We start from the raw sequence: 12,827 nt of genomic DNA, 5'->3' as shown, positions 1-12,827 counted from the left end.
AAATAATTTTTATATTTTGTACTTTATTTTTAATCATTAAACAATTAAAAATATTTTCTAAAAATACAATATTTTCTATTCATAAAAACAAAAAATAGAAAAAACAGTTTTGATTGTTAAACATATTTTCTTGTTTTTCTGTTTTTTTTAGAACGGAAAACTATTCTCTGAAATGTTGCCAAAAAAAACCCTTTATGTTTGGTTTATGGAAAGTACAAAGGAAAGAAAAAATATGCTAAGAAAAATTATTTTATCATGTTTAGCTATCCTATAAAATATTCCAAAGAATATTAAATATAATTAAAATTAGTTAAAAACTAATGTATTTTAAAATTATTTAATATTTATATTAATGAGTTAAAATAAATAAAATGAGTTTAAAGTAGTAAATAAAAATAATTTATCATCTTTAACTCTATTTTTTATTTTACTTCACTTTTTCTTTCCTTTTACATTTATTCTCTATTTTCTTTCCTTTGCATTTTCCCTCAAATTTTCCGAAAACCAAACATAGCTTAATCTTTGATAAAGGGTAAAAAAAAAAAAAAAAAAAAAAATCATAGTTTCAATCACATAGTCCCCATGGCAGCAAAGTTAGTCAACAACAATAAAGTATTCCCTTCATTGATTTCAGTAAATAACAAGTTAAAACAAGTTCTAAGTTATTGGTTGAATGAAGTTGAATGAAGTACACCTAATTGCCTAAGAAAAGGAAAGTGAAGCAAAACTGCATGATACAAGTTCCAGTGGAAAAGCTCATTGCCTCAACCCATTTTTGTTGCCTCTTTTCCTGCTATCAGACTTCCAGGCACCAAGAGGAGGAAAATCATCCTTATCAAGGTGAGGGGAACTGCTACTCTGCTGGGAAATCCTGGATTCATGTCGGATGACTGTGTTCTTCTGCTGTTGTAAAGGTGTATTTATCAAAGGCCGATGTGCTAGAGGCCTGACATTTAGGAGCTCTGGGTCAGGTGAATACTTGTATGGGAGCCTGCTCTCGTCCATTTTCCTGAATGTAATGGAGATCCTGCAACACAAGAAATTGTAAGAGAAGTGATTATGGAAAGAACAGACATGAAAAAGATTAATTCAGGGAAGAAGATAAGTACCTCTTCGCTGGTACAGCAGGTACACAATGTTTAGCCACATCCGCTCCATTCCCATTTAGAATCAAGACTGATCTGCAGGGTGTAAATGAGCAAAATATGAGAACCCCATCATAAAAGGGAAAGATGGTTTAGACAACTCTCAACCCAACTTTCCAATTCTTTGCTCACTACAAGAACCGATTACAATGTAAAATAACAAAGACAATTCAAGGAAAGGAAAAAAATAAATGAAAGAGGATTTGGCAACAAAAATACCCTTTGGGCAAAGAGATAGAAACAGGGCCTGAGAATTCTCCTGCATCCAGAATCTTCAAGCTAGAACCGAAAAGAATATTGCACTCGGTCAAGAATGAGACAGTGCAAAAAGGTCGCAGAAAGTCATGATGATCGATGTGCGGAGGAATGCAATCCCCTTCATCATAGATATTCACGATGCAGCTGTTGGGGACACAGGTTGGTGGTAGGATGTGCCATTTCACCATCCTCTTAATCATTTGCTTGAACAGAGGAGGTAAGGGATCGACTTCTTCTTCCCTAATGATACCTGGAGGATTACCATTTTTGTCCTGAAAAGTACGGGACAATCCATATTAATATACAATAGAGGATTGATAACAAACAAAAAGATAGGGCATGGATCCAAACATTACCACTGCATAATTGTAGCAGCAGCCAAATTGAATCGTCACGCGTCCCTTTCCACGCATCCATTTTTTTGGTTCGGAATAAGTTCGTTCTGCAAAAGATTCACAATAAGATGTTAATTCAATTTAATTTTACTTTTCAATTAAGAAAATCTGAATTCATCCACTGAAATATAGAAATCAAATGCCTAAAAATCAATGATACCCTTATGCTAATTATGACTTCAGCTTAATGAAATCACCCTCAGTTCTATACTTAGAGAACGATTTCAAACTTTGAAAATAGCCCATCATTGAATAGAATTGAAAATGACAAAAGAAAGATTCCATTGGATACCTCTTAGCATTCCCTTTTGGCCCATACGCTGCAAATTGTAGACACATTCCACAATCTTCTTTTGTTCCTCAGAATTAAAGACTCGAGTGTGAAGCTCAAGCCCTTGAATCACATTCATTGTTCTTCCATCTATCCTCTCAATGTGAACAAAATCTTTCTTCCTACCAATCTGTGAAAGCCGAATTTGTTCCTTTTCTTCCTCTGATAAGCCAGTGTCAATCACAGAGGAATTCCCACCGAGTCCATCATTCAGCAGTATCTCCACCTTGGAATAGTCAGATAAGTGTGGTTTACTGCTAACCGATACAGGCGATGAAGAAGAAACAGCCTCCTTACGCCCCACTGAAGAAACGGATTCAGGAGTTCGGATAGGGCCCCAAGAAGATGTCTCTGAACCGTTCTTGGTGGGAGAAGAAAAGCTTGAACTTTCAGTTTTGACATTGGATAAGGATATTTCAGTGAATTTTTCTGCAACAGGCAAAGAAAATCTCACGTTTTAGGATTTTGAATAACACAAACAGAAAGGGAAAATAAATCTAATTAAAATTTGGAAAGAAAAGGATATAGAAACAAAAACACAAGTCAAATTCCTCCTCTTAAACCCTACCCTTAAACCCTAATTCCACTGGATCATGCATAAACAAATTTTCCCCATGTCCCGTTCGGTTACCTGGGAATCGCAGGAAAAACAGAGGAAAACATGCAACCAAACAAAACCTTGAAGAAAAACAATAATAATCCACCGGGGAAAACATGCAACCAGACAAAAAAAATAAGAATCCAACCGAACCCTAGAAAACAAATGAGAAAGAGAAGAAGAGGGTCGCTTACTATTCATCAAAGCGCGTACGCGGTCTTCCAAAACAGCTTCACAGTTTTTGCAAAACCCTCCGGACAAAACCTCCAGTATTTCCGAATGATCCAACTTCTCCAGCAGCCCCATCAATCCATCCCCGCAGACAGCGTCGGACCGTTTCTCGGCCATACTCCCAGTCATGACTTCCACTAGAGAGCCCACAGAAAGCAAACAAGCGCCGAAACCAGACAGAAAAGCTCCGGTGGAAAAGTGAGCGTCTTTGAAAATATATATAGGGTTTGGAAATCCTATTGCTCACAAACCACACTTGGTTAGATTTTTGGAAGCTTTTCGGACACGTAATCTATTATTTTTATGCTGCAATAGCAGTAATACTAGGTTTTTATTTTTATTTTTTATTTTTTATTTTTATTTTTTTAAAATCAATATTCCAGATATAGAAGGGAATAAACGTTTTTGCTTAAGGACAATTTTTTTTTTTTAGAATTATCAAACTAAATAATATTTAAACAATTAATTACATGGCATTTATTAAAAAATAATAATAAATTAAATGAAAATTTAAAAAAACTATTTTATTGGAGACTCTTGCATTATCTGAGTAGAATTCCAATTAAATTTAAATACCAAAATCCGAAAACCAAAATAAAAAACTAGTTTTGCTTGGGGGTTAAAAGTCTTTAACTCCAACCAATTTGGTTGGATATAACATGATAAGACGAGAGATGAGTTTTTAATCTTATCTCATATTTGTTAGTAATGAGATATGATAAGTTATCCTATATTCGATAAAACATGTAATACGATAAGTGATAAGATATATTATTCACTCTCATCTTTTTATCATTTTCATACGAGATATATTAATCCCGTACTAATATATGAGATATACATATGTTTATTTTTTATTTTTTAATATGCTCATTTTATAAAATAATTTTTTTATTATAAATTAAATTTATGATTAAAAAAGAAAAACTAAAAAAATATTTATAAAATAATATTAATATATGATATATAAATTCTTTTTATATATTAAATAACACAATATAAAATTAAAATATCATATTCACATGATATGTATATTAAAAAATATTATATCCCATTAGAAATCATATATTAAGATATACATATCATATCCAATGAAATATAATATTTTACAATATATAAATTTTATTATATCTTATCATGACAACCAAACATTACTTAAGACTATAAAACTAAAACACATATAAGGGTATTTTCAAGTAACGTGAGTTAGGCCTCCATGAAATGAAAATTATTTTCATCAAAATACACTTATCATCCATGTTTAGACTATACATATTTACATAATTTATCCTTAAAATTTTCAAGTTTTTTTTTTTGTTTTTTAAATATAAAAAGTTTCAAGATTATTATTTTGTTAATTTTTTTATTGCATGGAAAAACCACGTTGGAGTACCATATAAAAAATAGAAAGAAATTAAAATGTATTAGAAATCCTATTTTTTTAATATTTTTTTTATTCAATATATTAGGAATCCTATTTTTAAATTCTTTTTTTATTCAATATATAGTTATAAAAAATAATTTTTAAGAATCTTAATTAATCTTTTTTTTTCAAAACTCAAATATAAAAAAATTCGGTTTATTTACTACCATGAAAAACAATTAAAAATATCTAAAACTATGTATTAAAAAGTGAAATGTTTTACAACCAAATCCTTAAAAGATTTTTTTTAAAAAAAAAAATTGTAAAATATGTCAAAAAGCCTATCTTCCCTTCTTTTCATTATTTATTTTATTTTATTTTTAATTGTTTGAACATCAAGTGTAGTCATATTCATTAAAAGTTTGGTATACAATTAGATATTTGTTAATAGGAGGATTATAGTTTTATACACTTTCAAGTAAAAATTATTACCAAATCCAGAAAAGAAGTTCCTATTCATTTAAAGATACTACTTATACTTTTAATAAAATAGTGCATGGCATCTTAACTATTTTTAGATAAATATCTTAAATTTGAATTTTACAAATTTTAGTTTTTTTTTTTTCAAAATCATGTTACCAAACAAACTTTTCCCTTTATTTTTTTAATTACAAATTTGAAATAAAAATTATGTATTATATATATATAATTTTTTTTCATAAACATTAGCACCCGAAATAACCTCCCTAATAGTCTCCAAAATATGACTAAAAAATCAATAATGAGTTGAGCAAATACAAACCAACAAGGAACAATGAATAACTAAGTAAAAGGGTCCTCAGTGCGCATCATAGGGATCACAAGATGAGAGAGCAAAAATAAAATAAATAAAATGAGATTTAGTGTATCAGGGATAAAATTAAGGTCTACACCTGTATATCAAATAGGACATTATTTCATTTATATATATATTTGTTTTCTTTAGAAAAAAGAATTTATTCATTTTAATTACTTGGAAAAACAAAAATTTTAATGAAGAAGGCAAAATTTTGATTCCAAAAGAAAATAAGTAAAGATTCATGCATCGAGCAAACACATAGTCAATATGCACTATGAGGAATCAATTTCAGATAATCCTAATGACTGACTCAATCATTTATTGAATACTTAGATCACAAGAATCCCTCACTTATGCAATTGATTAATTATACACAAAATCGCAACATTGACTTGTTCCATGACCATGCCCAATGTGAGGTCAATCTTTATCATCATTGCAAATGTTATCACCTATGCAAATGGACAAGTTATGGAGCTTATAATTGAAGAGGTTGATAATGAAGCACTTGCCACCACCATTAAGGTGTCAATGGAGGAGAATGTTGTCATTATTGTGTCTACAACTAAATCATCAATTGATACGTTGGAGAAGGTGAAGATGAAACTCCATGATTAATGTTTGATATGCTTCGAAAAGTTCGAAGATGGTATAGAAGAAGTTTTGCAGATGCCATGCCCACATATTTACCATATTGATTGTATATTTCACCTATGTAGAAGAATTGATGGACAAAAAATTAAAAACAAGAAAGTTCTTCAAAGATGGGATAGAAGAAGTTTTGCATATGCCATGCCCACATATTTACTATATTGATTGTATATTTCACCTGTGTAGAAGAATTGATGGACAAAAAAAATTAAAAACAAGAAAGTTGGAATTTAGGGATTTTTAAAGTTAGGATACATTGGCTTTGAAAATGTTCTACTTGATGTGTGCTTTTAAGAACCCTTAGGCTCTTTTTCTATGCACTCAATTTGGTTCATCTTAATTTTACTTGGAATTAATCTTCTTATAAATGTCTTATAAAAGAACCAATTTAATATTATCCAAATTAAAAACAATTCTAGATTCTTAGCTACTTAAATGTGTGGTGATGATGCTAATCATGTGATCAAAGAATGAGAGAGATAAGCATATAGGAACACAAAGATCTACATTGAAGTCTTCTTCCATAAGATCAAAACCATAGGCCTACTCAAGGTTATGACCAATCCATTATTGGAAATAAGATTAAAAAACTAGGCTTACCAATCTAATCTTCTAGACACCTCCTAACTACACTTGCTTATGCTTCCTTCTTGAGCATTTTTACTCACAACCCTATCCTCCATATAAGGAGCCTAAGTTGTCAATGTATGTCCCTATTGAAACTCACCAGAACTTATGGATTCCAACCTTGAAATCTTCTTAAGGCACATAACTTGCAGTTGAAATTTCATAACAATTGTATTTTCAAAACTTTAGCACAAATAATTGGAATGAACTTTCATTTAAATCGATCAATCTGAGCATCTCGATTTCCAATTAAACTTTAAAAGCATGAAATAATTTGACTTAGTTATTTGATTGATGAACTTGAAAAGTTAAAGTTATATGGCTCTTTATTTAGGTTGAAGAAGATGTGAAAGAGTTTCACGTAGAGTTTGAGATATGACTACGACAAAGATAAGACAACAAAGTTGAAAATAAGATACGCAATTCTCTTTAGGAGTTAGTATGTTGTAAAGAATGTTCTTGGCCATCTACATAAAAGATTTTTAGAAGAAGCCCTTAGAATCAAAATATATTTGATTTGGAAAGATGACATTTGGTGAGGTGACAAGAACTTCTAAAAAGACTTGATTAAGAAAGTCCCTTTCTTTGAGATCTTCTATGGCAACTTATTCATCACTTCAACATTCATGGAAATAAGGCTCAGACATTGATATAAGTCCTGCCAAATCAACTTTCAATCTTCAAATAACCTTCTAATATGCCTTCAACTATCTTGAATCCTTGATACCTCCTTCCAACATTCTTCTATCCAAACATCCCTATGTCAAGTAAAACATAGCCAAAAAACAATATTTTAAAAGTTCCATATTGTACCAATAATCCTACTCCTTCCTCTGTTGTAAATGAGGAAGAATATGATAGTGAAAAGAAAAAAAATAGTAGAAAAGGAAAACAAAAACAAAATGACATCATAGTGAGGACCTTTTTGTTATTTTGAGGACAATGTTGTAATTTTACTTTTTTTCACCATAGATCTCATTTAAAAAAAAAAGAAAAACAAAAAATTTAATTATCTTCCAAATTTTATAATTGTACTTCTTCACATTCGATTTAATATATGATTTTTTTCCCAATACTATCTAACCTCCTCAAGTGCTATGCAAAAATTAAGATATGGTGTTAACTTATAAATTAAAAAAATTTTCTATTAGAAAAATGTACAAATTCTATCAAATTCATATACAATAAGTAAAATTAAGCAAAAATTTTAATATTTTTAAATGTGAATAATTTAAATTAACTACAAATCGTATCAAATAAATAATTTCTCATTTTAGAATTTTTACTTATAAACAATTAAACTATTTCTTTTTAGTTTTTATTTATTTATTTTTTATTTTGATGATAAAATTATTGGTAATAAATTGCTTTTAAAAAAATGTAGGAAAAAAAAAAAAATCATTCCCATTCCTCTCTCTATCAAGAAAACAAAGCTCTTTTCCTCGCTCTGCATTCCACAGAATACAGAGCAATGGAGATTTCTGTATTGGGTGGTGGGTTTAAGCAAGTCATCACCCGCCTGTCACCCTTGCCTTCCCTTTCCTCTCCTTCTTCTCCACTGCCTTCCACTACCAGAGCGAAGTGCTCTCACCTCACCTCTGCAACTCCTCCTCTCCACAAGGAGTCGCAAATTGAACCAACCCATGTTTCTGTGACACCAAGAAAAAGGTATCATTCGGTTGCCTACAAAGCGCGTCAATCTGCTATTCTTGAAGTGCAGCAGTCATCTGATTTGGGTTCAGCTCTTGCAAGGTTCTTGTTTCACCCATTTTCATCTTTTCATTTCTTTAATGTGTTTGTTTCGTGTATGAATTTTTTGGGACTGTTTCTTGATGTTCACGCACTTAGAGCATAATCGTTGGGTGACCCATGAATTGTTGAACTGGAATCTCAAGTGGGGGTTTTTTTCCTTGTATTTTTTTGTGTGAAATTTTCTGGAGTGTTGCTTGATTTTCATGCATTTAAAGCATCTTTGTTGAATGAACATTGGATTTTGGAGTTGAAATTTCTACTGGGTTTTGTAACTAGTGGCGATATTGGGATATCTCTATGTTTGTGTGTTTGGTGCGTGAAATTTTCTATTTAATTTCATTTGCTTATTCCATATATGAAATTCTCTAGGCTGTTGCTTGATTGTCATTTATTTAAAGCATAATTGTTAAATGACCCATGAATTTTTGAATTGAAATCTCAAATGGGTTTTTGATATATGAATTGGAATCGCAAAGGGATTTTTAATTAGTGGTGGAATTGGTTACCGTCTTGATGTTAATGAAATTTTATGTACGATATTTTCTACTTAATTATTTGGATCTATTTATCAAGTTCTCAATGATCCATGAATTGTTGAATTGGAGTCCTTTTTGAAGTTTTCTCCAACATTGCTTGACTTTGCATGCATTTAGAGCATCTTTGTGTTTTTGCTTTTGACATATGAAATTGTTTATTTAATTTTTGGAAATTTTCTATTTAGTTGCTAAATGACCTATGAATTGTTGATTGAAGTCTCAACTGCATTTTGTCATTGGTGGGCGAATTATATATATATATATTTTTAATTTTTAATTTTTTATATTTATCTGTTTGATGTATAGAGTTGTGTATTTAGCTTTTGGACATTTTTGTGGAGCCTCTAAATGATCCGTGAATTAGACTAAGGTCTCAACTGGATTTTACAATTATTATTTAGCTCTCTATGGACCCATCGGCCATGTTTTCACCAAAACCCTCACTTTTAAGCCATAGTTTTCTTTCCCTCAGGATGTGTATCTAGCTCTGCTTCTTTCTTAGTGTTTTGAAAGGTGGGTGATTGACCAACTAAGTGAATTATAGCTTTCCAAGAGCATTTTGGTACATGCATTGAAAAGCATTGAAGTTGAACAACCTTAACAAGTGTCAATTCTTCTGCTATAATGTTGTTTTGCTTGAAGATAAACAGTGGTTGGAGGTCTCAACAGAAGCAAATTTATGGACTAACTGTAACCATTGATATAGGATCAAGAAGCAGAGACCATTACTCGATGGTATTATTAGACCTAATTATGATAATGGTTGCATCAAAATGATTTTATACCATTTGTTTGAAAGCATTTCAAACAGGGAAGAGCTTGACCTTTTTTTACACGATGGAGATATCCATGCAACACAAGAAAGTCCATCAATGAAAATAACTATCTAATTATATATAAAAACATAGTGTTTGTGCAGATCATAAACACTAGAGTGAATTCAAGTAAAGTATGCAGTGGTATTGTTCGGATTAAGTGGATAACAACAGGATGTATGTTTAGGACATTCACATTTCTCAGAATAAAACTGAAAAGCATAAGGTAGGAAAGAGACATTTTGTAGTGAAAGAAAAGGCTGGTCTCACAAATATTCAATCTGAAGTACTGATCCACAGCAGTAAACATGACCATCTGACTGAAGGGCTTAGAAGAGGTAGAGAATCCAACAGATAAAGGCTGCACCTCTTGCTAACATTGCCAATCATTTTCTTCATTTCTGGAGTCACAGACAAGGTTTCAGAATAATTTAAGGATCTGGTGATGCTATATGTAAATTGTTGGACTATTGGTGAAGTTTTGAACCTGCTACAGGGAGGAAAGATTGATGGAAGGTGAAATAGTAATGGGATCACTCTCAATGGCAGAGGCTGGGTACTAGGGTACATACAGTTACAACAGAGGGGACACCCCAGTTCAGGTACCATAGAGATCGAAAACAAAGGATGGACAGTACTCAAACAGGAAATAAAGCATGGAAAAAAGTCAGGTAGCTCCATGGCAAATTACTGATGGGAAAAATGGGGTGCCAGCAAATCCTGTAGACTAGCTGATATAGAAAACATTGTCTAATTGCATGGTGTTCAGACACGGAACCCTTCAAGTCCACATTTGTGGCCATTTTCCTGCTATACCTATCTTGGTTGCAACAAGGAGCGCTCAACAACATGAAATCCCAGATCTAAGAAAAGGGAGCCCATCTTGCTGCCACATAAGATATGGTTTTAATGCTAGCTTCAAAAGTCTGAATCAGATGAAACTTCACCAGGTTAAAGATGAATACAAATTTACCCTGATGATGGCGGCAGATGGTGCTCCTGCCAATTTTCTACATGGTGCTTATGTCAGCACCTGACCTGCTTAAAAGGCCCTGTCAAAATAATATGCCAAGCTAGCTTTTGTGAATGAATTAAATAGTAAGAGGTTTTCACAGGCTCTTTATGCATGTCATCTAGTTAAATGTGAAAGAACAGTAATATGCTAATTACTAAAAGGCATCTAACAAGCTTGGGGTATCTGATAGAACTTACTGTTTTACAGGTTAGGAGACATGTTGAAGGTGCAAGACTTGAATGTCATTTTGCGTCATTTTGGGAAGCTATGCAGGTGGCAGGATCTCTCTCAGGTGCTACAACTTCAAAATTGCATCCCTCTGACATGCTAATTATTAATACTTATAGTTGTTGATGTATGAATTATTTCCAAATCTTTAGGTGTGCATTTACATTTTATTATCTAATGGTATGAATATCTTGTCAGAAGTTTCTTCAAGTTATTTTTTTTTTAATTATTTGCTTATAAGATTTATGCTATCATTTTTTTTTGTGGTTTTTAATTGAAGGTTCTTTTTTTTTTTTTTTTAATTTTTTTATGCAGATTCTAACTCTTTTTTGTGCAATTTGTTCAGTAAACTTAAATTAAATTTCTTGGATGTTTAATATACAAATGCTTTTGGGATAAGTTGAGGTTTTTGCAACAGTTTAGTTGAACTGAGAAAAATTTTGAGGCATTTGAGACATGGAAGAAACTTTCATTTTGATATATTACTGATATAAGAATCCTGTCCCCTTGAATGATTTTGGTCAGAGATATTCATATGTGCAAACATCTCCATTCACTTCTACAATATAAATTACATTGGATTTTTCTTTTGATAACTTTTATGTTTTGCTGTTTTTTCTGTAGAGAATATGTTACTATGGTCATTTTGATTTTAACAAGTGATAAACTTTCTTATAGAAATAGTTGACTAGTTGAGTGCTTCTGATTGTGGGATTATTTGCATGTTTGGATTATTGCAGCTCTTTGATTGGATGCAGAAGCATGAAAAGATCACCTTTTCATCTTATAGCACTTACATAAAGTTCATGGGAAAGAGCCTCAATCCCATAAAGGCACTAGAAATATATAATAGCATACAAGATGAATCAGTCAGAAATAATGTCTCTGTCTGTAATTCTGTTCTTAGTTGTCTGATCAGGAATGGGAAGTTTGAGAACAGCCTCAAATTGTTTCATCAGATGAAGCAGGATGGTCTAAGACCGGATGCTGTCACATATAGTACGGTATGCAGCATGCCCTTAATTCATATTTCATCATTTCAATTTTCATAGTTTGAAAAAGCAGTTGGTCATGTAATATTCCAACATATAGTAGCCACCAAAATCAGAATGATTGTGATAAAAGGATAGACATGAGGACATATTAATCTTAAACTGATCTTGTTTTCTATGTTCAGCTGATAAATAAGATATGCATATTTAAATAGTTGGGGAAGCAAAATAGACGCATGTTAAATGTGATGGGGAAAATTGGGACTATTTTATTAGTATGTAGTTTATGGATACCTGAATTTATTGGAGGTAGTGTTCATGCAATGTACAATTTCTTTTTTCTAATTGGTGCTTTGGTGGACCTCATCTGTTACTGTCTTTTCTTTGCTTAGCTACTTGCAGGCTGTATGAAAGTCAAACATGGCTACTCTAAGGCATTAGAGCTAGTTCAGGAGATGGAACGTAGCAGACTGCCCATGGACAGTGTAATTTATGGAACACTTCTGGCTGTGTGTGCATCAAACAATCGTTGCAAGGAAGCAGAGAACTATTTTAACCAGATGAAGGATGAAGGTCATTTGCCTAATGTTTTCCATTATAGCTCTTTGCTCAATGCTTATTCAGCAGATGGAGACTATAAAAAGGCTGACATGTTGGTTCAAGACATGAAATCTGCAGGGTTAGTACCGAATAAGGTTTGTTTTCATGTTATCTTACCACTACATGCTAAGGTTTTATCTATGAGGGGAAAAAACCTACCATTAGATGTTAAGGTTTTTCTAGTATGTAGTCAAATTTGTTTATGATTGTAGTGGATTGAGGTAGCTGAGTGTGCATTTCATGTTTTTAAGTGTTGGTATTAGTCTTCCTATCCACAATTGCAGGTGGACTTGGAATGAGCAGTGCATAATGATTTTTATTTTTTATTTTTTGATCAGACATTTATGGTATGAGCAGGTAGACTTTTATGGTTGTTTTCCCTAATAGAATAATTTTCCTAATTCCTTATTTGTCCTGACAACAAGGAGAATGGATATACGAAGGAAACACTA

At 31.9% G+C, this 12,827-nt stretch overlaps 2 protein-coding genes across 4 annotated transcripts in view; one reads left to right on the top strand and one right to left on the bottom strand.

Annotated features, from left to right (window-relative positions):
- Nucleotides 1-594: 594 nt before the first annotated feature.
- LOC117926147 (RNA demethylase ALKBH9B-like) lies at nucleotides 595-3,165 on the bottom strand. Of its 2 annotated transcripts, XM_034845228.1 has the most exons (7): nucleotides 2,922-3,165; nucleotides 2,091-2,558; nucleotides 1,760-1,845; nucleotides 1,365-1,675; nucleotides 1,110-1,181; nucleotides 722-1,027; nucleotides 595-684 (listed from the first exon to the last, which is right to left on the bottom strand). In XM_034845228.1, exons 1-6 carry the CDS (start codon nucleotides 3,085-3,087, stop codon nucleotides 757-759), a joined length of 1,374 nt encoding a protein of 457 aa, XP_034701119.1. In that variant the 5' UTR covers nucleotides 3,088-3,165; the 3' UTR covers nucleotides 595-684; nucleotides 722-756. The 2 variants fall into 2 exon arrangements, with proteins under 2 accessions (XP_034701119.1, XP_034701118.1); XM_034845227.1 differs by having other exon boundaries at nucleotides 595-1,027.
- A 4,691-nt stretch (nucleotides 3,166-7,856) lies between these two features.
- LOC117927144 (pentatricopeptide repeat-containing protein At1g10910, chloroplastic) overlaps nucleotides 7,857-12,827 on the top strand; it is a 40,345-nt gene continuing 35,374 nt past the window's right edge. For both annotated transcript variants that reach the window (XM_034846561.1, XM_034846560.1), the window contains exons 1-4: nucleotides 7,857-8,189; nucleotides 10,763-10,847; nucleotides 11,524-11,787; nucleotides 12,168-12,470. In XM_034846561.1, coding sequence (XP_034702452.1) covers nucleotides 7,909-8,189; nucleotides 10,763-10,847; nucleotides 11,524-11,787; nucleotides 12,168-12,470 — 933 coding nt within the window. In that variant the 5' untranslated portion in view covers nucleotides 7,857-7,908. The remainder of the gene's footprint in view (nucleotides 8,190-10,762; nucleotides 10,848-11,523; nucleotides 11,788-12,167; nucleotides 12,471-12,827) is intronic.

The sequence above is a fragment of the Vitis riparia genome, chromosome 12 (assembly GCF_004353265.1).
Source record: "Vitis riparia cultivar Riparia Gloire de Montpellier isolate 1030 chromosome 12, EGFV_Vit.rip_1.0, whole genome shotgun sequence".
NCBI classification, from domain to species: domain Eukaryota; kingdom Viridiplantae; phylum Streptophyta; class Magnoliopsida; order Vitales; family Vitaceae; genus Vitis; species Vitis riparia.
Note: the sequence above shows the minus strand (reverse complement) of the source record. Positions and strands in the feature narration are given on the sequence as shown.

What these genes read in the sequence shown, in the direction of transcription:
- LOC117926147 (XM_034845227.1), bottom strand. Translation starts at nt 3,087, where the DNA reads ATGACTGGGAGTATGGCCGAGAAACGGTCCGACGCTGTCTGCGGGGAT. An exon ending in CGTACGCGCTTTGATGAATA is followed by an intron (nt 2,559 to 2,921) that starts GTAAGCGACCCT and finishes TGCCTGTTGCAG; the next exon opens with AAAAATTCACTGAAATATCC. An exon ending in CCTGCTGTACCAGCGAAGAG is followed by an intron (nt 1,028 to 1,109) that starts GTACTTATCTTC and finishes CTTGTGTTGCAG; the next exon opens with GATCTCCATTACATTCAGGA.